Below are 23671 nucleotides of genomic sequence, written 5' to 3'. Positions count from 1 at the left end.
TTGCTGGTATCTCAGCTCCTTATTATCACAAGCTCCTTATTATCTTCACAAGTTTAGTGATCTGATCTCCATACGTGAGCCAGGTTTGTATCCCAGAGGAGCATGTTTCCAAGATGTCATATCCCCTGACTTGTAACACAATGAAGCAATACACTATAGGATGCTTTTAATTCAGATTTACAGCGGGCTTTGTCTCACAGCTCTGTCACCTCTACATTAATAACACACTGCGTTTAAACCCACTGTGTTCCATCAATCTTTACTATCTTCTAAGTTAAGGCCGCAATGAGTTTTACTTCAATTCACTGCACCGCAACTATTAAGTCTTGGCAATGAAAAAGAATTCACATTAATTTTGTATATGAAATAGGTACTATGCAGCACTATAGAGTTGACCTAAATATATAAAAACTGTATTGCATTCCCAAAGAAAGGACCTAGCAAGAATAACATATTGATTTAAGTTACAAAATAACTCACAGAATACTTGGAGAATAAGTGAGTATTTCATAATGCAACCTCAAGATAATAAAATTAGTCCAGCTCAGACATGCTTGCAAACTTGGATCCATAAAGAAATGCAGTGATCCTGGGAGGTGCTAAATATCCCCATGGAAAAAACAAGTGATGGTTGATGGAGAAACAAAAGAGAATTTATACAGCACTGGTAGCATCCTGGGTAGAGCCATCAAGGCACAGAAATACTGAACCCTATGGACAGAGCTGCTGACTGTAACAAGCAGCATCACACTATCTATTATACCAGGTTTGGACCTAGCTAAGAATATCTGTTAAATATTCAGCTGGATACAGATTTCCAAGCATAGCAGATAAGCTACATGTATGTGGCTCTATTACGGACCTCTAGGCCTTACCTGAGACAACAAGAAAGCGGATTGGTGTTTCTTTGTTAGCCTTCCCCCCTTCTGTAAAAACATTTGGTACACTGAGGCTAAATAATAGCTCTTCACAACCAATACTCCAAAATGCTTTGATCTTTTTCTCCGGCATATCAATAATGTGCAACTTTGTATCTTGAAATAGTCTTTCCCACTCCCAGTAAACATTTCATTGGCGCACAAATTCAACAACTGACAATAATTTCACAGTCAAAAGGATCTAAGCGGAGATACCTATAAAGTGAACAGACTGGTTATCCTGAGAAGCAAGAGCCCTCTGAAGACCAGTGTGCTGAACAATACCTGAGCTGCTTCCTTTGGGTAACAGTTGTATCTCCATATGCAACTCCATTATAGATTCAGTGTTTCTACCTAATCCTCACATAGCAAAAACATGGAGAAATCCATTAGTATCTGTATGCCTATGTCTAGCTTACTTTTTTCCCCCCGTAGGATCTCTCTCGGTAAACTGGCAATACAAATGGCCATTGAGTAGCATAAAGAACTCAAACTGGAGATTACGGTTTTATTTAGTGTCTTTGTATTGACTCTCCTCTTAGAGACAGCCCATGGTTTCAGCTACTTTATATATAACTGAAACAGTGTCTGGTACAAGATAGATAGCAAAAAATGTGAAAGGAGAGCATGTACATGATAATAGTTCCTCTGTATACACACTCAATTCCCAGCAATTTGTGGAGCATTTTTTCTTGATTTAAAACTGGCACCATTACGTCTAGCAACTGTGAGAAATACTGCTCATCCTTAATACACAGAACTGTTTGTTTGGGGTTTATTTCATTGCTTCTCTCCTTCTGCAAGGTCAACCTTGGCTTATAGCCCATGTCTTTTTACTTGCACTTTAGCTTTTCTATTATTACAGCTTCCCAGGAGAAACTAACATCAAGCTAATTCCAGCCTTTCCCCGCTATTTTCTTGACTAATAACTCCATTCCTTCATCCCTCACATGCTTTCCTTGCTATCTTTGATACCCCTGTAATACTCTCATCTCCCAGCAGGACCTCATTGAGTTTTTTCAAGGAAAAATATATGTGTTGCTCACCCCCCAGTACCTCCATTCTCTAATTGCACTTCTTACAGGGTTCCATCCTGTTCCAAACACCTCAGCTCCCTAAAGATCATGAATTACATTGAAATCTTGAATTCTTAGTTGCCTTCCACATCCTGAAATTCACGGATTTTAAGCATTATTTAGCAATCATTAATACAACAAAAATAAAGTGAAAAGAAAGCCTTCGGTGGAAGCAAAAAGTCTGAACTCACCCATCATAGCTGACTCTGCCCCTTTCCTTGCTTCATGTTTCTCTTATCACATATTTCCATTGGGCTCGTGCTGTTCTATTTTCAATGTCTGTCTTTGCTCTCTTGGGAGTCAAAACAACAAGAGTTAAATATCTCATTGCCATCCTTTTATGTCCTTTTATGTCCTTCAAACTGTGATCACTCCATGGCAATGTCACCCTTCTGTTTTGTCACATGAAGCACACAGGGCTCCTGATCCCTATGTGCACATTTGTATCAAAATAAGTATTTCCTTTGATGAATGGCAATGAATATATTTTGTGTTATTGCTCTGCTTTCTGGAGTTAACTTGGGGGCTGCAGTTTTTAATTGGAGATGTAACTTTAACATGGCGGCGATGCTGTGAGGAACGTTCTCAGTGATGGCTACAGAGTCACACAGCGCGCTATTCCCGCCACACGAGGCAGCCATTACAGCCGTTATCCCCTGAGGGAGCCCCGTGACTACAACTCACAGAAGGCCCCGCGAGGCGCAGCCATGGCGGCACGGACTGCATGTCCCGGCATCCCAAAGCCCGGAAACGTAACGCTCAGCTCTCACGAGAGCGACGTGTCCGGAAGCTCCACGTCGGAGGGTGCGGGCTGCCGGGCCTGGGACAGCTCAGCCTCGGGGAGCTGCGGGGTAACGCTGCGCCATGGTGAGTGAGGGAGTGAATGGGGGACACGGAGTGTGGGATGGAGCGAGTTGTTGTGGGGGAGCGATCGTGGGGCACACAGCGCAGCGGCCTGTGGGCAGAGCAGCACCAGGGCCGCGGTACCGGCCTGGGTTGGGTAGCAGAGAGCGGTTGTAGTGATTGGCACGACTCAGAAAACAGCTTTGTTGGTGGTTAAAGTGGGAGATCAGAGCCTCCCCCCAGTTCTTATGACGGCGTGTTTTGTGCTGAGGTGTTATTTCTCTTCGTGATTTTAATGGTAATTCTGCCGAACGCAAAACGTGTGTGAGGTGACAGCTGACTTTTCCACCTCTTTGGTCTTTCTCAAGTGAGACAGGAAGAAGATTCATTTTTCCTGTGAAAGGCCCTGTGCTTTCCTTTGGTAGGTCAGGGGCACCAGGGAACTGTCTATGGAGCTGTACAGGGCATCTCTGTCTGTGCTGGAGTGTGGAAATTCACTGTATGAATATACTGCGTGTTCACAAAGGTAGATGGAACAGATGCACTGGGAGGGATGAGATGTTCCCACAGATCTCTGGCCCCCAGACAAAAACAAAGGCAAATGGACAGAAAAGAGCAGTTTTCTGTTTGCTTGTAAAACAAGATTAACTCTTGTTTACTTAAGGGGCAAACTTTGGCTTTCCTTCCTCCATCATGTATTTATACCCATTTTATGCTGGAATAACACAGTGTTCTCCATTGTTTTCACCTCCAGCCTCTCCGTCTTGATATCAAGCGGAAGCTGACAGCCCGCTCTGACCGGGTGAAAAGTGTGGACCTGCACCCCACAGAGCCATGGATGTTAGCAAGTCTCTACAATGGCAGCGTCTGCGTTTGGAACCATGAAACACAGGTGGTAACTTTGGCTTCCCTTTGCTATGATTCTTCAAAACCAGTGTATAAATTCTCACTTTCAACAACTGAATACAAGAAAAATCTAAAAATGTTGCTACTAATTGACTGTGCTCACCCTGACATGTATACAGGAGTCACTGTAATAATAGGCAGGTATTTTCTTAAGCATAGCTCTGATGATGCTTCATTTTCTACACGTTTAGTTTCAAGAATACAAGAAAAATCTCCTTTGTACTTGCAGTCAATAACTATAAAGGGTGTAGGAGGTGCCAGACCTCTGCTTCTCTGTTAAGTAGGGCTGAAATTGGGCAGCAGATTTAGAAATGATTTGGATGTGTGAGTGGTGTCTAGAGGGAATGAATGGAAAACAAGAAGGTGAGCACGCATCTTCTTGCATACAGATGCTGCTTTAAAAGATTGTACATGCTGTGTTGTAATGTCCCTTGAAGACTACATATGACTATCCACTGAACACAGTTAAGGAAGACTAATTTCAAAACTCTTTTTCTCCATTGCTATAAACTTACCATTTTTATTTTCAGACTTTGGTGAAGACTTTTGAAGTGTGTGATCTGCCAGTGAGAGCTGCCAAATTTGTGGCAAGGAAGAACTGGGTTGTTACAGGAGCTGTAAGCTGTCCATCTTCTTGTGATTTCTATATGCAGTAGTAGTTTCTTTTAATTTGTTTCCGTGCCATTCTTTTATACATCACATAAAAATGATTCAATATTAACATGCGAGACAGAAAGAAATACTTCTCCAGTAATTTTTTTCCTTTTATCTTAGAGAGTTAAACTTTTCATTTCAGAGGAAGGCAATCTAATTTGTGGCTAAATCTTATATCTAACACAATGTAGGTCTACATTCAACTTCTGCTGTCAACTGAAGTGCATTTAGCCTCTCTGTCAGCACAAGAGTTCAAAAAGCTGCATGGGGAACTGGATTAGGAACTGATGGAAATGAATATGTATTCTTATCAACTTAATTTCACCTGGATCAGTTCCTCAGTCTGATCATTGTGCAGCTCTATCTGAAATAAAGATACATATAAAGATACCTTTTCTTTTGTTCGCGTCCTTCCCAGCTGAGAAAGTTGACATCAATTTTCCATTTGTTTTAGTGCAAGCACCTTGCTTTTTATTTTCATAATAGGCATTAATAACTTCCAAAGCACTCTGCTTTAAATAAAAAGATGGTTTAAAATACATCTTTTTAAAATGTTTTTTTAGCTGAAGTTTATTTTATAAATGCCTTGGTATAATAATGGGGAATTTACAGACTTCTGAGCCAAATAATGATTTGTCTCATTTAGGTAGAAAGTAAATTTTCTTGAACACATCATTGTAAGAGATTCTTCAATAGCGGAATGTTCTGTCTAGCTACTCTATGCTCTATTGCAGTGTATCGTATGGGAAGTACTGTTGTAGTTTTTTATTCTAATCTCTTTCACAGGATGACATGCAAATTAGAGTTTTTAATTACAACACCCTGGAAAGAGTGCACATGTTTGAAGCACATTCAGATTACATTCGTTGTATTGCTGTCCATCCCACGCAGCCTTTCATACTGACAAGCAGCGGTAAGAGTTTTGTGATACGTTTTGATGTGTTTTTCATCCACCATTTCCAGGGCTCTGTCTTGATAGGAATTGCTTGTTTTTTCAGGTTTCTGCTAAACAGAAATCCTCGAGCAAGTATCTGGTTATGTTCTGCCAGTTATGTTCATATTTTTTAATTGAATATCAGTACTACTTAGAATTGAAAATATTATAGCTTATATTGCATAGCTTATGTAGCTTATGCTCCTACTAGAGAAGACCTCTAAAGGATCTTGTTGCTTAATAACTGCTCAATGAAAAGTTCACAAAGGTGATAATTAGTTGGAGTTTGCCTCACTGAAGCTCCTTTTTTTTTTTTTAAATACTTAAGTATTTCAGCTAACAATCTGAATTGAAGCAGCAGGTAACTCTCACCTGGTTTTCCCAGCATACTACAGAGTTCTGTTACTTGGGCTGATCTATGCTATGTAGGAATGGAAAATTACTGTGTCCCAACAAATCTTGCCCAAGAAGTATACGCATCATTTTCTCTGTCCTTTTTACTCCTGGAAATCTTGCTAACACAGCCTGAGCGCTGCTAGAATATAGTGAACATTTTGTGTTGGAGGCATCGTAGTTATTTCTGTTGAAGATAATACACTTGAAATAAAGATATCAGGAAACCACCCTGGTTGGTTCTGCTTCCTGTTCCTTATTGATCATTACAGTAAGTGCCAAACAAGAAAGCACAGGTTTAATTCTTTAAAATCTGTCCATCATCTTAAGATTAATAATTTAATATCTTAATTAAATTAAGATATTTAATTTAAGAAATTAATTAAATTAATAAAATGTTGTTGTTTTTTTTTCATCAGATGACATGCTTATTAAACTCTGGGACTGGGATAAGAAATGGTCTTGTTCTCAAGTGTTTGAAGGACATACCCATTACGTCATGCAGATCGTCATAAACCCAAAAGATAATAATCAGTTTGCCAGTGCCTCTTTGGATAGGACAATCAAGGTAGAGAATTGTGGTTTTGTTTATTTTTCAGTTATGAAGTAATTATCAGCAATGAGCTTCATTTGCTGTGAAACTGTTACTGAGAATCTGAGACTGTAGGTTTACAACCATCTGGAGAGTAATAGTTCCTCAAGTTCCCTATAAATTACCATTGTGCTGTCTGCAAAATGACAGCTTTGATTTCATCAGTCTTTAGATGTTGAGATGAGATTTGTATAAATACTGCTGTGATGATCATGGAAAAAAATATCAGTGTACCTACAGTTGAATTCTGAACAAGCATTAGAATACAACCTCTGCTTGGCAGGGTTGGCCTAGATAAGAGAAGATCAAAATCTATGTAGGGCTTTTTTGATGTATTGTTATTTTATCCCCTGGAAAGGTGTGGCAGCTTGGCTCCTCTTCACCCAACTTTACTCTGGAAGGCCATGAGAAAGGGGTGAACTGCATTGACTACTACAGTGGAGGAGACAAGCCGTATCTCATCTCAGGGGCAGATGACCGGCTGGTTAAGATCTGGGACTACCAGGTATGTATTCAGCTTTCTGCAGTCTGTTGTATAGACAGCAAAACCACAAAACTGTAAAAAGGAAAAAGACTTGAACACACCAACACACTTCCGTCCTTTGAAAGATGAAAGTGGGAACATTATTTCATGATACAGTGCTCAGATGTTGATAACTTTTTGGAGAGCATGCTGCGAATTGTACAGTGAACTTAGAGGCTACTTAAATTTAATGTCAAGGTGTTGCTAATAGTGTTAACTTTGTTTTTTTCTTGTCTGTGTACTTTCTGGATACATTATACAGGCAAACATTGTTCATGCATGTATGCATGCTTGTGTGTACTTGACAGTTCACAGGTCATCAAATGAATTGCATTATTGCCTCATTCGAGTGCTATACAGGAAAGAAACAGATAGAATCCAGAGACAATTGCTGGAACCTAGAGCTCATAAATTCTTCCTGTGTACAAATGTATTAATGGTCAGGACAAGATGAAGTTTGTTAGATAGGAATTTCTGGTTGTTAAAGTGTAGTGTCCACGATTAAATCCAAGATCAGAAATTAAAGCTAGTAGTATTAATTAAAATATGCACTACAGTGATGATTGTTAGGTAACTGAGCTTGAAGTTTTAATATCACATAAAGCTGTATATATTAATTACAGTCTACTCCTAGTTGCTTCAAGCAGAGTAGACTCTTATACAGCTGTGGGTAAACATCCTTGATGAAGACATTAGGTGTTTCTTCACCTATAATTGAATTCAGCTATGTTTTGCTCTGATGTTTTTTTTTAGCAGCCCCAGCTGTCTGTCTGTTTTGAGTCTGTTGCATTACTGAGCTCTGAGAAAGCCTATTTTGTGAGCGGAAAACAGAAACAGAAAATAAATAGTTTTCCATTGGGGTGGAGGAATTAAGTCAGTGCATTCATTGTTACGTTGTATGTGTTTAATGCTGCTGCTTCAACATCTGAGAGATAGATGTGACTGGAAGAAATCTAGAACAAATGTGCTTTCAGATAGACTTCTGGATTTTACTTATTAAGGAATGAAAGTTAAAGTGTTGCAAGTTGTTTATTATCTCTACCTGCCCTTTCATCTCTTCTTGCAGAATAAAACATGTGTACAGACACTGGAAGGACATGCTCAGAATGTGTCTTGTGTCAGCTTCCATCCTGAACTGCCTATCATAATCACAGGCTCGGAAGATGGTAATTGTCTGTTTTCTGCTACATAAAGGATAGGGGAGGAACTCATGGGAGAGCATTTAGTTGTGGTGTGGCTACACATCTCATACTGTCATGCTGAAGAAAGTGATAAGGCACGTATTCCATTCTTCTCTAGGAACTGTGCGCATTTGGCACTCGAGCACCTACCGCCTGGAGAGTACACTCAACTACGGGATGGAGAGAGTGTGGTGTGTGGCCAGTTTGAGAGGATCCAATAACGTGGCTTTGGGCTATGATGAAGGCAGCATCATTGTTAAGGTATAGTTATTTGAAATGAGAGAAGGTGATTCATTGCTGTCCTGTGTAAAGAGCAACTAATTATCTGATAGTAATATATAAAATACTGATCATTTAGAATTTGAATTGTCATTTTTAGACAAAGCCGGGATATTTCACTGGATGCGTGGAGCTAAAAAGAAAATCAAAACTGTGTTTTCTCTGTCTGCTAAGTTCTTATGCTATGCTTCCTAGCTTGGCCGTGAAGAACCAGCCATGTCCATGGATGCAAATGGAAAAATTATCTGGGCCAAACATTCAGAAGTCCAGCAGGCCAACTTGAAAGCTATGGGAGATGCTGAAATTAAAGATGGAGAAAGATTGCCACTGGCTGTGAAGGATATGGGGAGCTGTGAAATATATCCTCAAACAATTCAGCACAACCCTAATGGACGGTAATTGATTGTAGAAAAAAAATCAGTTTCGTTTTGTTTGGTTGGTTTTCTTTATACTGGAGAACATATTGCATGTGTCCTGGTAGTGAGAGCCTGTGGCTAACAGGTGTCTCACAGCTAAGCAGGGGAAAATCATAGTAGAAGGGCTTCAGCCATCTGCATAATAGCTCACATTTTAAACTGACAAGTTGCACATTGTAAACAGGGAAAGAATCATGCAAACAAAATGTAAAATGTAGTAGTAGCAAACCAAGTTCTTCTATTACATCTCAGGCGTTTGTTTTTTTTTAATTAGATGAGCTAATTTGGAAGAAAAGGTAAAGGGATACACAGTAGAAACGAAGCAGGGTGGAGAGCAGAAACAAGAAGGGATAGCTAGTAGCTAGGAAAGCAAAGCAGAAACAATCCATTATGTGATGGGTTTTGGAATACACAAAGTTGTCCTATTTAATTCTGTTTATGTTTGTGGTAATCATACCATGACACAGGCTTGTGATGATCTTCAGATGATTTGTGTGTTTGTTCTAGTGCACTGAACATGGATTTCTGACAGACTGCATCTTTCTCTTGCTCTAGGTTTGTTGTAGTGTGTGGTGATGGCGAATATATCATTTACACAGCTATGGCTTTGAGAAACAAGAGTTTTGGTTCTGCACAGGAGTTCGTGTGGGCACATGATTCGTCAGAGTAAGTGTTGCAGATTTTCCTTTGTATTAACTAACTTTGCTGCTACATTTCAGTCTGTACAAACATGGAGTTGGGCTGAAGACAAAAAACAAGAAAAAAGGTTTGAATAATGAACTTAGAGTTTTCTATTTGCTTAGGTTTTCTATTTGCTGTGCTCTGCTGATTTCTGAAGACAAATGCAGGGGTTTTCTTGTAGCAGTTTGTTATTTTAGTAGTTTGCTACTTTAACAGGCAAGTAATATTTCTATAATGCAATCTCCAGGTACGCAATCAGAGAGAGCAACAGCGTTGTGAAGATATTTAAAAACTTCAAGGAGAAGAAATCGTTCAAACCTGATTTTGGAGCAGAAGGTGAGTATTTACATTTTGGAATACACATATTGATGCATGTGCACAGTCTGCACAATGCAAAATTCTTCAACCTTTGCTTTCTTACAGGCATCTACGGTGGCTTCCTGTTGGGTGTGAGATCTGTAAATGGTTTGGCATTCTATGATTGGGAAAACACGGAACTGATCCGCAGAATTGAAATTCAGCCCAAACATGTAAGTTTTGAAAGGAATCTGAAGATATGAATCTAAGTGCGTCTGCATTTACTCTAGACTGTAGACGCTAGACTGTTGATTATTTTTTCTATAACGAAACCAAGCTGCCAATCATAAAGTAACAATATCTTAAGTTTACTTCTGCCTTGTAGTGAAAAGGAAGAAAATCTTATGTATGCATTGGCTTCTTGGCTCCTAAGGCTGCTATGAGAGTTTGTACAAGTTAAAGCTAAAACATACTTTCTCTTTTAACCTGAGCTCTCTAAACCACTGCCATTCTTGATTCTGATGACACAGATTTTCTGGTCTGACTCGGGAGAGCTTGTCTGCATTGCTACAGAAGAGTCATTCTTCATCCTGAAATATCTGTCAGAAAAAGTTGCATCTGCCCAGGAAACGCATGAAGGAGTCACTGAAGATGGAATTGAAGATGCATTTGAGGTACCTGTATTTAAAAACGGATGTGACTAGGATCAGAGATCACTGAAGCGAGTCTTGCCAGAGTATAGCAAAATTAGTCCTTAACATAACACAACTAAATTGTATTTTCCAGCCATCTTGCATTTGGGTAGCGTGTTCACAGAAACTGGATGCTTTCTGCACTTTTTATATGTTAAAATCTGACAGAAGTTTGAGACTACATGAAAAACAGCAGAAATCTCATAAGGAAACTTTTCTTTTAATTATCTTGTTTAACACATTTGATACTTCCTTCCTGGATTTGTAACTTAGTTAATTATTGAGAGAGATTTGTAACATCTTTTTGTAGAACTGGAGGCGTAGCTTGCACAACTTCTGGTTTGTACCTGGAACTTCTTTTCCAACTCACCCTTGTGCCTGTTGCATTTAATTTGAAAACACAGTAGTCTCGCTGCTATCTAAAAGTAGCTTTTTGGTTAAATTTAATTTGCAGGTTCTTGGTGAGATTCAGGAGATTGTGAAAACAGGTTTGTGGGTTGGCGACTGCTTTATTTACACCAGCTCTGTGAACAGACTCAACTACTACGTTGGAGGAGAAATTGTCACGATTGCCCATTTAGACAGGTACGTTGCTGCATTAGATTGTAAGGAAGTCTTGACTGTTTTTTCAGTTAGGACAAAGTAAATCTCCCGCTTGCCCTGATGAATTACTTTTGGATTATAATGCTCATGTTCTGAGGCAATTAATGTAATCTTGCATAGAATAAATAGCGTTACATGGGTACAGAGTAAATGTTGATGCAAATATTCCTGCTATCATTGGATTTTTTTATGTAGCACCTCATAGTTGACATATCCAAGCTGAATAGTCTTTGTCTTGTTTTAGGACGATGTATCTTTTGGGGTATATTCCTAAGGACAACCGACTTTATTTGGGTGATAAAGAGCTAAACATTGTTAGCTACTCTTTGCTGGTCTCAGTGCTTGAATATCAAACTGCTGTGATGAGAAGAGACTTCGGTATGGCTGACAAAGTTCTCCCCACGATTCCAAAAGAACAGAGAACCAGAGTTGCGCATTTTCTTGAAAAACAGGTAAGAGAACTCTTTCTTAAACATCCAAAAAGTCACCAGCTGATTATTTCTAATTGAATTTGCTAAGTAAAAAAAAACTAAGCAACTAAAAAAGCCACTAACTTCATTTATATGTAGATTCATGTTAATCATCTGTATTTATTTGGAATGCTGTAATCTTTTCTTTAGAGGGTTTTGTTAAAACATCTGGGATGCTGTTTGGTGTGACCGATCAGAGCTTTACTTTTGATTATTTATTTATTTCAGGGCTTCAAACAGCAAGCTCTTGCAGTATCTACAGATCCAGAGCATCGTTTTGAACTTGCTCTTCAGCTGGGAGAACTAAAAATTGCTTATCAGCTTGCAGTAGAAGCAGAGGTAAACATACAACTTCTGGTGATTCATGATAATTCTGAGTATAAATCGTAGAGACCTTGTAAGACGAGGCAGTGTGACGGTGCAGCACAGCTCTGTGAACACTGTAAATATGCCTCCAACTTCCTTACTGAAGTTTCTCTGCCTGTAGTTCAAAGGAATCTTTGCTGTGGGATGAGAACAGAAGCATGTGTCTGCTCAGAAAGATATAGGAACTCCTCCTGGAGAGTAATACATTCCAACCAGGAACAAAGCCTTAATCTTCAGCGTTAAACAGAGAGGAGAACTGGCAAAACTGAAGCTTCTGGGCCTTTATTCCAGCCTTGAAAAACTTGCATCATTTCTGATGTTCTAGGAAGACTGGCAGGCAGTGATTTGGCCTATAGCTATTATTCAGAGAATTGGTCTCACTGTTCCTTTTGCAAAATAATGGAGCAGTAGGGAGTAAGTTAATGTGTTGTCATTAAACAGGGAGAGGGGAAAGTAGACAGGTGCTGCTGGGTAATGACAGTGAGACAGTGGTACGCACAGAACAAACTGCAATCGTTATCATATCTTAATGGGAAGACAAGCATGCTGATGGGATACGGTACCTTAGCAGGTGAACTTAGAATTCATATTGAATGCTTTAAAAATCTTTAATGGTATTCAAAAATATAGCTCTGGTTTTTTTTCTTTTTCCTCCCTCTCCTTGTGCTTTTAGTCAGAACAGAAATGGAAGCAACTTGCTGAACTTGCCATTAGTAAATGCCAGTTTGGCCTAGCCCAGGAATGCCTGCACCATGCACAAGACTATGGAGGGCTGCTGCTACTGGCTACAGCCTCAGGAAACGCCAACATGGTGAATAAATTGGCTGAAGGAGCAGAGAAAGATGGCAAGAACAACGTCGCATTTATGAGTTACTTCCTGCAGGGAAAGTAAGTAGTGAGAAATTCAGATGGTTCTCATTGGGCTTTCTAAACACAAAGAATGTCACATTTCCAAACAGTGAACTGTAGGTAACTTAATTTCAAGGAGAAAGACAGTAGTAGCATGTACCCTTTCAGAAAAAAACTGCTTTATGATGCCTACTCTTTAAAATGGGCACTTTTAATTTACTGACATCATAGACTAAACAGCTATAATGCAAAAGTCTGGCTTGAAAATTATTGATAAAAATTCTATTTTAAAATCTGTCAGGCTTGACTCATGTTTGGAACTCCTGATTAAAACTGGACGTCTCCCGGAAGCTGCATTTCTTGCACGGACCTATTTGCCAAGCCAAGTTTCAAGGTAACATCAGTGTATATGCAGATGCTAGTAGTATTGTCAAAACTACCTGTATACAATGAATCTGATTTCTGTCTCCAGGGTTGTTAAACTGTGGCGGGAGAGTCTCTCTAAAGTGAACCAGAAAGCTGCTGAATCCCTCGCTGATCCTACAGAATATGAGAATCTTTTCCCTGGGTTAAAGGAAGCTTTTGTTGCTGAAGAATACGTTAAACAAAGTCTTGCTGACCTGCGGGCAGCCAGGGAATACCCCCTTGTCACTGTGAGTAGGAAGTTGGAGTTCCAAGTTGTGCAAGTTCAGCTGTAAGCAAGTCAATGAAATGACATAAACATTCCATTAACACATCTGCACTTTTTACTTTTTAGCCAAATGAAGAAAGAAACTTACTTGAAGAAGCAAAAGGCTTTGAGCCATCAGGAGTAATGGCATCTCAGGTCAGTGTTACCACTAAATGATGAAGCCTAAGAAGTACTTCTGATGTGCAGTAACATCTACCCTAGAGAACTTAAAACCACAGCGACTGAACTGTTGCTCTTACTGGCCTGACTACAAGCACTGCAGTTGAGATCCACGTTCTTTTGCCTTAGACTTTTTGACTAAAAAGGTAGATTAAGAAAAGTCATTAGCAGTTACAGAATTATTCATTTTGTGTGGCTGCATACGTTTTTGTTTTGTTACAACTTTACTCAAGTACTTGCCTGTAATCAGCCACTGAATTCATCCTGAAGAAAAGTTGCCTATCAAACCCCTTACTCCCCCAACTGCTTCTAGCACTCTGAAAGCTCCGTAGCTGGAAATTGTAATCTCTTACCATACCTCAGCAAATTCAAATGCTTTATGTTTATTGCTGTTGTGCACAGCTAAGCAGTAAGACTGCTTCAAAAGTTAGAGCGTAGCAGCCCCGTTCAGGTATCAGAAATATAATACTTTAATTAAGTAGCTGACTGATGGTTTTACCACCCAAGTATAAGTTGTCTACAACATGTTAATTTACAGTTATCTTGCATTAGAAGTTATAAACAAGGCCTGCCACTTTCTGCAGTTGCACTTTAGTTCTTTAAATTAACTGACACAGACTCAAACTTGTTTTTCTTTCTTTCTAAATTAAGTAAGGGGGGAAAAAAACAACATGGTAGGATCTGCTGGAGACTAAAAAAACTTAACAGCTGTGAAGATGTGATTGTGGAATTACTGAGGGAAATTTTAGAAGACAGCCATCAAGGCTTGGGAGATGTTCAAAGGGGCTGTTGTTTACTTGCTTTTGTTAAAATTAAGCAATCTTTTTTCATTAGAAGAAGACAGAAGAAGCGGTTCCATCTGCTAAACCAGAAGTGATGAATACAGCACTGCAGAATTCTGATCTGCTTCCACCACGAGATCAAAAGGTACTGGAATAGATCTTAGGAAGGGGTGTCATGGCTAAAGACTGAACTAATAATTTGAGTGAAGTATACCACATAATGTCACTTGTTATCTTGATATGAACCACATTCCTGAAACTTATTATATTGTGTGGAGCTCTTCCTGTAGTTTGCAGAAACTGTGCACAGAAATGAAAGTCTAAAAAGTCTATAGGAACTGTTCTACAAGGAGACAAATGGAGTCGTAACCCTGAACACAGTAACAAGTTGCAGTACTGCAAGCTGCTTTCTTCTTCAAGAACACATTTCTTTCTGTAGCTTGTTGTAGTTCTTCTGCACTGCTTCACTACCTTAAGGTTGCTGAATGTTTCAGTACCTCATTTAGCACTATACAGACTACATCACAACAGCTCCCTAACATGTATCCCTCCTATCTGGTTTTCTTCCTAGACACTTCTGGATCTGGAAGATGACCTTGATAACTTAGACCTGGAGGATATTGATACCACAGATATCAATCTGGATGAAGAGATCTTAGATGACTGAACAGAGTTCAAGGTGACCAACTCAACTACTACTTACTCCAAACAAACGAATGAAGTTCTGTGGACTACGTGCTCCACATTAACTTGATTTTTATACAGAAGATGGACCATGTAGATGTAGGGAGAGGAGCAAACCCAGCAACTGTAAAAAATTTGAGTATGTTGAAATTTAAGATATAGGCTGGTTCTGAAGCATTATGGAAGCATTTTCATTTAACGTGCAGTTCAATAAATCCTTTTAAACATTCCATTCCTGCTCTCTCCTGTATTTTGAGAACGCAAGTGTTTACTCAACATACATCACTATGAAGTAGAAGAGAATGTGACTGGAGGGAGTTCATGTGCAATACTTGTAAAACTAAGCTGTTACTGTAGCAAGTCCTAGTACGTTTTTGTACGTATTTTTCCAGCACACATAGTTACCCAAGATATTTATCCTGGAATCCTGTACAAAGAAAGTTTACAAACTGCTCAAAATAATGATAAATTGTTGTTTATTTCATGAACCTGTAGAAGTAGCCATTGCTTCCTGGTATGCCTGGAGGGCCAATTGTATATAACCTTCTTTCTGTGATTCAGTTTTCACAAAGACCTAGAAGCAAAGGGGGGGAGGGTGGAGATTAATGTATGGTTAAGAACAGTTGGACTTCATCATTCCAAGGGTCCGTCAGCCAGCTCTACCCAATCATGCTGTTTTATATAGTTCAAAAACATATGCAGCAGTTCTAGTTGAATACAGGAAGCTACTGCCTAGGCTTCTGGTGTTCAAAAGCCTTATCTTCTGTAGGCAAGTGTGCTTAAAATAGAAAGGCATACCTTGATCAGATCGATTCCATGAAGTTTCCCTTCTTTAGCTTCTTTTGCTGACTGACATTCCGGATGAAGCATGTGATACAGTGTGATTAAACTTGTAGCATCATCCAGCCTAAACAAATAAAGGTTCAGTTGTAGCTATTACTTTTTCTAAATAATTTGAGCATGCTTGCACACCGCAGGCTTTCATATGCTTTCACCTCCTATACACAGTCATTAGAATAGAGCTAAAGAGGCAGCCCATAATTCACTGTAATAGCACCTTGTTTCTGAGAAGGAAGACCAGAAGCGCATGCAGCAAATAACAGACAGAAACCAATTCATACTGCAGTTTAAGCCTGATCTACTACTGTTCAGCAGCTATAAAGCTGAAAGCTATAAAATACAAGGATTGTCCACTAAAAAAGTGTTCAGTGGAACAGCCAAACAAGAAGCCTTCTAACACTAACTGCAGTGGCTGGCACATTTGATGGAAGTAGTATTAGGAATCTTGCAATGCTTAGTCTATGAAGAAATTAAAACTTGAATAAGGGTTTTACCTCCGTAAGTCTGAATACAGACCCAAAGTGGGTGGGTGACAGGTAGATAAGGATGCTTTAATGTCTGATAATTTAATTTACCATTTTGATTACAAAAACTTCCCTCTGTTTTCTTCATATCCTCAGGTTTGAAAATAGGATCTGAGCAGCTATTAGAAGTTTCTAAATTCAATAGTAAGAAATGAATATCATTGCTGCAATTTTGAGTTCTATCAGTTTTTTATCCTAGCCCTAATGATATTTTGGACAATTAAGTATTATCAGTTTCACTGAGCTCTGAATGAATTTAACAGCTCTTGTGGGAAACCACCCATTCAGAATCTATGTGTGTCTTTTACTTCTCACTGTCTATTGTAGCAGTTGCAGTCAAGCACAGCTACATCAAAATTGCTTCAAAATCCAGACGGAACCTTAAAAGCCACAACAGCCCAGATGTTACCAGCTGCTAGGTTTTTAAGATCAGCAGTGCCCAGAGTCAGAAGTTTGCTGACAATTAATTAGAAGGGAAATAAAGTTCAAAATTCAGCAACTGTAAAAGGTGAATTTCTGCAGACACCTGCTTCGGTACCCTACCACTTTGATTCTAACGTAGTTGGTAGTTCCATTCAGAATCTACGTTGCTAAAAATTACACCTAGTCTAAAATATCACACAAATGGAAACTTTCAGGCATTTCCTATTTGTCTAGAGAAACAGAATAAATAACTGATGAACCCCACTTACAAATCTCTGTTGATCATATCTATTAGTAAGCCATCCGTTTTCTTTCTGTTCACTAGGTACCACACCATGCCTCCGAAGTGCCTTGTTGAACGGAGCAGATCATATTTTCCATGTTTCTCAATGTCCTCGTACGTTCGATGATGAACCTAGACACAGGATTCAGTTTCAATAGCATAGGCAGAGCTTCGTGACAGTTCCTCCTCTCTACCTTTCACATCAATTTTTTTACACCATTTTTAGGCCTCCATAAACTGTTGCAGTAAGCCACAAACTCAACTGTGCTACTTGAAAGCTTTACACCTGTTTTAATTTGGGGTAACACTGGGAAAATCCAGTTCTTGGAACTCATACATTGATGTGTGTTAAGAGAAAACTAAACACTACCCACATAATGGAAAATTTGGGAGAGATCAATATATTCATTAGTACTTATCGCAAAGATCAAACATAATCCATGGAAGCAGAGGGGAAGAGCACACCTGAGCAACTCTGATCTGCAGACAATATTTATGCCAATAAAATAAACCCTGAAAGTTCTTATCTAATATTTCTTCAGTTAAAAAGTGACCTTACTCTGATATAGTCAGCTGAATCCGGCTCGAACTGAGCAATACACATGTTAAGGACATCCTCATGACGGTCTTGCTGAAACACAGTCTGAAACAGTGCAAAATCAGGCACAGGTCACATATCACACAATTGAAACTATCCAAAATTTAACTGGCAGTGAAAACAATCCTCTTCTGGGCATCACAGCACATATAACCATTGTGCACATATTTATGGTATGACAGAATATTTACATTACCCAGTATGTATCTGGTTGCAACTCGGGATTTTATTTTAAGCAATTGAAGCAAGTTATGCTGGTAACAATCATTCAAGAAGGTTAAAACCTACAAACCAAGTGTCTTACTCATGGCTGCTGCTCCATCCAAACAGCACAGCCAAGAAAATAGAAAACACCTGATTTCAGCCCCAGGCTGATCTTACCCCGAGGTGCTCGTCCTTAAATAATGCTGGGGGAATAACTTTGCGCCCTTCCTTTGGGAAGAATATCTGTATCATTCGGTCTCGCTCTTCCCACGTTGCCTTACGTAACACACCGTTTGGCTCTCTAACTACAATGAAACGTTCCTGAAAAGGTCAAAAGAGAGCATTATCTCCCACAGCATCCTCTACATAAACAGAATCACTGTAAAAGAGATTCTTGTTTGACTAAGTGCTCCAATACCAAAACCACGCTAACATTACAGTGTCTTTTTTACTGTTAGCATGCACAGAATTATTCTGCCCTTTATAAATTATACATTTACACCTTGATCTGACAGTAGAATGCAACACTGTATGCACTTATACTAAAAGCTCTGCAAAATGGAATGAATAAGACAACTAAGCCCAGAGAAAGGAGTTAGTGTGTGTTCCTGCTGGCCTCACTTTACACATTGAACCCACACTACATTAACAGCACGTGTGTTTTCTATTATTAAGCACTGGAATGCAATTTATCATCAACAGGCAGAAGTCAACAACTTGTAACGCCTCTATTTCTACACCAAAGATCAAACTCAGCTCCTCGACCTTCTGCAGACGTGCTGTTGTACTAAAACCTACCTCACGTTTAGGAATTAAGAACGAACAGCTGCTAGAACTAATGAGCGGATGGTTACTCACACGATGTGGGGTGGCGTAAGTTAAATCTGTGAACACATATTTCGCAGTTTCAGTCCCCTCGAGGACTTTGTCGTCTGCCAACACATCATCGATGGGCTCACGTTCATCCAACACCGGCGGCATCCTCAGCTTTTCCTTAGCCTCCTCAATGGCTTTTCTGGTGGCCTTAAGGTAAAAGTCGAATTCATTTCACAATCATTAATCAGAAAAGCGGGAAGCGGGATCGCCCCACAGCGCAGCGCAGCGCACTCACCTCCTGCAGCTGAGCCTCCGTCAGCAGCCGGTACTTGGGCGGCTTCAGCTCCTGCCGAACCGGACGGAAAATCTTCTGCAGGTTCAGCCCCGTCATTTTGTACAGCAAATCCTGAACCGCTTCATCCGTAAAAGCGGGCTTCGCGTCCCGCTTTTCTGAGGGAGGATTTTACACGCAATGAACGGACACCCCGCGGGGTGAAGGGACGGCACCTCACATGAAGGCACCTCCCGCCTCCTCCCGCCCCGTTCTCACGTACCTCCCGCGTTCCCCGCATCCTGCCCGATCCCTCTCTGCACTCTCCATCCACACAGCGCCCGCACCACGCGCGATCCCCTCACGGGGAGCAGAGCGGCGCCCTTCGCTGTGAGCGCCGCCATCTTGCGTACACCACACCCCGCTGCGTCGCTACCGGGGCACGTCGGGAAATGGAGTGAGCGGGCTGTTCGAGGTGGTGTCTGTAGGCTTCAGTTGTGGGGAACTTCAGCGTCTTGGTACGGGGGGAAATAAATAGTGCACTACAAGACAGACATTGAGGTGTTAGAGTGTGTCCTGGGGGCAGCGGAGCTGTGAGGGGTCTGGGGCACAAAGTGAGATGGGGAGCAGCTGAGGGAGCTGGGATGGTCACAGAATCACAGAATGACCCGGGTTGGAAGGGACCTCAAGGATCATGTAGTTCCAACCCCCCTGCCTGGCAGGGCCACCAAACATACACCTTTACTAGATCAGGTTGCCCAGGGCCCCGTCCAACCTGGTCTTGAACACCTCCAAGGACGGGGCATCCACAACCTCCCTGGGCAGCCTGTTCCAGGACCTAACCACTCTCCTAGTGAAGAACTTCCCCCTAACATCCAACCTAAATCTTCCCTCTTTTAACTTAAAACCGTTTCCCCGTGTCCTGCTATTGTCAGCCCTTTCCAAGAGTTTACTCCCCTCCTGGGAGTAAGTTCCCTTCAGGTATTGAAAGGCTGCAATGAGGTCACCCCGCAACCTTCTCTTCTCCAGGCTGAACAAACCCAACTCCCTCAGCCTGTCCTCATAGGGGAGGTGCTCCAGCCCCCTGATCATCTTCCTGTCCCTCCTCTGGACCCTTTCCAAAATCTCCATGTCTTTTTTGTACTGAAGGCTCCACACCTGGACACAGTACAACAGATGGGGCCTCACAAGAGCAGTCGGTGTGAAGAAGAGGCTCAGGAGAGCCCTCATTGCTCTGCAACTCTGAGAGGAGGCGGTGCTGAGGTGGGTTCAGCCTCTGCTCCCAGGTTAACAGTGTTGGGATGAAAGGGAACAGCCTCGAGTTGTACCCGGTTGGGTCAGGTTGGATATTAGGAAACATTTCTTCTCAGACAGAGCAGTGAGGTGCTGCACAGCTGCACAGGGAGATGGGGCAGTCACTGTCCATGGAGGTGCTCAGAGAGGTGTGGAGATGTGGCACTGAGGGACGTGGGCATGGTGAGGTGGGGGTGGATGTGGGATCTGAGGGGTCTTTTCCAACCTTAATGATAATGTGATTTCATTAACACATAGCTGAGAACATTTCAATAGGTGTTACTTACTTAATTATTGACTCATACGCTGTTAGGGGTGTGTGAGTCAAAGAAAATGTATTACTAGCAGGCAAGTCTCAAGAACGGCTCTGAATGATGCAGACTGTAAAATGCTCAAAGCCATGAGGTGATCCAGTCTGCTTGACAACTCCTGCCAGACTGGGAGTATTTCATCTCTTGGAGACGATATCTGAAAACACAGGTGATATGCTTCAGTTCTGTAGATTTCTAATTGTTTTAAAGTTTTGAAGCTGCTGTGCCGAATCAGAGTCTAAATTGTGTTACATTTGAAAATGGAAATTAAAGTCTTAGGGAAAATGAAGACTGTATGGCATGTGTTGGTTTGAGTCAGAATAAGCATCTGTTTAAGGATATATTTGTTTCTAACAATAGATCTTCGTTGTGCTGGGCAGCATTATTTTACCCAGCTTTTTTTAACACTGAAATGCATGTACTGAGTTGAGTTTTGTGTTGAAGCTTTATCCTTCAATATTCTGACCTTTGCATTATCAGAGAGGTCATAGGAAGGCTTATTTATTTATACTGGTACAATCAAGTTGAAATCACTGAGAATTAGAGCGCAAATGAATCCCTAATATTATTTTAATATGATTTTGAGCTTAATTTATTTAAATAATGCCAAGAAAATTAAAAACAATGTTGAGGAAATTGAGAAGATGTTGTTTTTCAGCTCTTGCTTGGAAGATCTCTGGAGTGAGAGCTATACCCTATAAGGGAATTGGGAAGTTATTTGGCGACTTGCCTAAAAGCCACTTCAGACCTGTTCATGAATTTGGATGGCAAGCCAACGTCCATTTTAATTCACAGAAGTGCTTAGAAAAACAACAGAATTTATTAGACTATATCCAGGAGAGGTTAAATTCACATTCGTTCTGTACTGGAGTAGTAACAGCTGCTGTGAGGATTAGCCTTTCGGCTGGCAGGATGAAAGGAAATCTTAACTAACAGAGCTGGAGATAGAAGTAAAGCAGGTTAATGTGTTTTATAAAAGCATATGAATTTATGTTGGATAGGCTGGTTATATCTTATGGTTTATTGTCATACACAAGTAACAGCTTTAAGTGGGAAGGTTTCTATTGGTATACTGACAGATACAAAACCAGCTTGAAAAACCAGTGGTGTAATTATTGATAATGAAATAAAGAATCTTCCTTAGCTTTAGTTACTATTTTGAATGCATCCCAGGACAATTGCTGTTGGAAAATTACAACCATGTGATGAGGGGTGGATGTCCCCTGTGGAACACACTGGTGGTCTGTCTGGATTCTATTGGAGAAGTTTCAATACAAAATCACCTCCACAGTTGGCATTAATTTCCTTTTTGTTGGTAGTTTCAGGAGAGCAAAAGGATCAGATGGCTGCCGACCACGTTGGTTAAGATCTCAGGGAGAAGGAAGCTAATGGGGAGCCCTGGAGCTTGCACTGTTGCTTTTCCATTTAATAAATAAAATAAGGGACTGTGGGCTGCCAGCTTTGCTGAATAGTAATTATGTCAAAATTGTGGTAGCACGTTGTTAGGAAGGAAGAATTCTCTGTTGGAAAAACACAAAAAGACAGAATGTGAGGTTTGGGAACTGTGCATCCCATTGCTGTAAGAAGAAACAGGCTGAGCCCAGTCAGCGTGTCTGCACGTCCACAGCTGATGACATGACCTTTGTATAATTAATGCTTGGTTCTCTTGTTCCTGATAAGGAAGAATCTGGCAATAAAGTGGAACATTTTTCTGAGGGACACAATGGACCAGGTTGGAATCTGTTTTCACTAAATCTACATGGATTAAACTGAAGGGAAGTTATTTTTTCATAGAGAAGGCAGAGATTGTGAAAGTAACAGATATGACACAAACCTTATTCTGTTGTCAGATAAGTAGTTAAATGATCAACATGTTACATGTGGTTTGTTTTGGTTCCCCATCCCTAGATGGAGTGGTTTAGTTATTTGCTGCAATCATTGGGGTGGTTGTAGTAACATTGTCTGCTTTCAGCCGTGTTATCTGCAAGTTTCTTTTCTTCAGGAGACAAAGTAATGTTTTCTCTGGCATTGTCCTTTCAGCTCTATAGCCATGGGCTGGTATTGCCATCCAAAGCCATTGGTAGCTGTCCCCCTCCAGCTTCCACCAGAATCCCTTTATTTTGATGGCTGTGATGACAATGGGGATGATGCGTGAGCCTTGGCGAATACATCAGAGTGGCCATTTTCCATCCTAAAGACCACCCAGATCTTTGTAGTTGCTTTATTTTCAGATTTCATTTTGATCCATGGCAGCAGGCTCAGAAGATGCTGCACTGTGCCCCCGGGCCAACCTTAGCTCTGAGCGTAGAGCAGTTGTGCTGGACAAAGCCATTTAGCAAAGCACAGCTGAGATACACCCAGAAGTGGTATAACTGTGGTCAGCTATCGCCATTTTCATCCTGTATCAACAGCTGGCTTCTGTTACATATGCAAAAACCCACAGTGAGAGGGAATGGGGGAAAACTTATGAGTACAAAAGTCTGACAAGTGCTTTTCTTCATTTGTCTAATTTTCTTCATTACTGTTGCTTGAAGAGCAAATATCCTAGATTTTGTTCATGACTATTTGTCATTTTAGTTTCAAATTTGAAGGAAAAGTTACAAAACTAAGGAGTATTTTTGACTATGTGTGGTCTGTATTTCCATTGTAGGTATGTATGAATTTTCAGTGCCTGCTTGCTATATTTTTGTAGGCCACATGGGGGCAAGATTGAGATTTGAAATGTTAAGAATGAAAGTGCCGGAGTAATTACAGGGGGGTAACGTAAATGACCTCGATTTGCCTCTGTCTCACATAAAGCTGCTAAAATCTCTCTTTAATAATGATAAATTGCATATATACAAATACTGCCTCCAGCAGTTGAGATTACATACATTATTTATGGTGGGGATATAAATCCCACTTGGGTTTATATTGTTTTCTTTGCTGCACCGCAATGGCTTTAGCCAAAGCCCATTAAAGCCATTGGAAGTCCTTCTCTGACTTCAGTGAGCTCAGAATTAAGCCTATATTTTTCAATAAGTTTCATTCTTCTGTTCTGCTCCTGTAATGCTTATCTTCCAAACACAAATTGTTAGGCAGGAAAAGCAGTAAATATTTGATATTATTCAGGGTCAGGTA

The 23671-nt window shown here is 40.4% G+C and overlaps 2 protein-coding genes across 4 annotated transcripts; one reads left to right on the top strand and one right to left on the bottom strand.

Annotated features, from left to right (window-relative positions):
- Positions 1-2769: 2769 nt before the first annotated feature.
- Positions 2770-17591, top strand: COPB2 (coat protein complex I subunit beta 2). 3 transcript variants are annotated; one of them, XM_015871219.2, is made up of 23 exons: positions 2770-2860; positions 3591-3728; positions 4273-4359; positions 5183-5309; positions 6143-6291; positions 6674-6820; positions 7905-8004; positions 8138-8280; positions 8494-8693; positions 9270-9380; positions 9643-9731; positions 9819-9925; positions 10223-10366; positions 10839-10969; positions 11232-11439; positions 11686-11796; positions 12497-12711; positions 12974-13066; positions 13145-13325; positions 13430-13498; positions 14360-14449; positions 14876-14983; positions 17101-17591. In XM_015871219.2, the coding sequence occupies exons 1-22, from the start codon at positions 2858-2860 to the stop codon at positions 14969-14971; spliced, it is 2739 nt and encodes a 912-aa protein (XP_015726705.1). In that variant the 5' UTR covers positions 2770-2857; the 3' UTR covers positions 14972-14983; positions 17101-17591. The 3 variants fall into 3 exon arrangements, with proteins under 3 accessions (XP_015726705.1, XP_015726704.1, XP_015726703.1); XM_015871218.2 differs by having other exon boundaries at positions 14357-14449; XM_015871217.2 differs by lacking the exon at positions 17101-17591 and having other exon boundaries at positions 14357-14449; positions 14876-15220.
- On the bottom strand, positions 15448-19373 carry MRPS22 (mitochondrial ribosomal protein S22). Its single transcript, XM_085512843.1, has 8 exons — positions 19231-19373; positions 18972-19126; positions 18719-18883; positions 18038-18181; positions 17618-17701; positions 17045-17190; positions 15787-15895; positions 15448-15562 (listed from the first exon to the last, which is right to left on the bottom strand). The coding sequence occupies exons 1-8, from the start codon at positions 19349-19351 to the stop codon at positions 15470-15472; spliced, it is 1017 nt and encodes a 338-aa protein (XP_085368969.1). The 5' UTR covers positions 19352-19373; the 3' UTR covers positions 15448-15469.
- Between the last annotated feature and the right edge of the window lie 4298 nt (positions 19374-23671).

Source organism: Coturnix japonica, chromosome 12, assembly GCF_054131305.1.
Source record: "Coturnix japonica strain WE chromosome 12, WE-NBRP24, whole genome shotgun sequence".
Taxonomy (NCBI): Eukaryota; Metazoa; Chordata; class Aves; order Galliformes; family Phasianidae; genus Coturnix; species Coturnix japonica.
This window is presented reverse-complemented; position numbering and strand designations above follow the sequence as displayed.

Excerpts from the sequence above, each read along its gene's own strand:
- COPB2 (XM_015871218.2), top strand. Across the intron at positions 10,970-11,231 it reads ACGATTGCCCATTTAGACAG|GACGATGTATCTTTTGGGGT; the intron begins GTACGTTGCTGC and ends GTCTTGTTTTAG. Across the intron at positions 11,797-12,496 it reads AGCTTGCAGTAGAAGCAGAG|TCAGAACAGAAATGGAAGCA; the intron begins GTAAACATACAA and ends TTGTGCTTTTAG.
- MRPS22 (XM_085512843.1), bottom strand. The coding sequence starts at position 19,351 with ATGGCGGCGCTCACAGCGAAGGGCGCCGCTCTGCTCCCCGTGAGGGGA. Across the intron at positions 18,182-18,718 it reads CTTACGCCACCCCACATCGT|GAACGTTTCATTGTAGTTAG; the intron begins GTGAGTAACCAT and ends TGACCTTTTCAG. Across the intron at positions 17,191-17,617 it reads ATTCAGCTGACTATATCAGA|GTTCATCATCGAACGTACGA; the intron begins GTAAGGTCACTT and ends TCCTGTGTCTAG.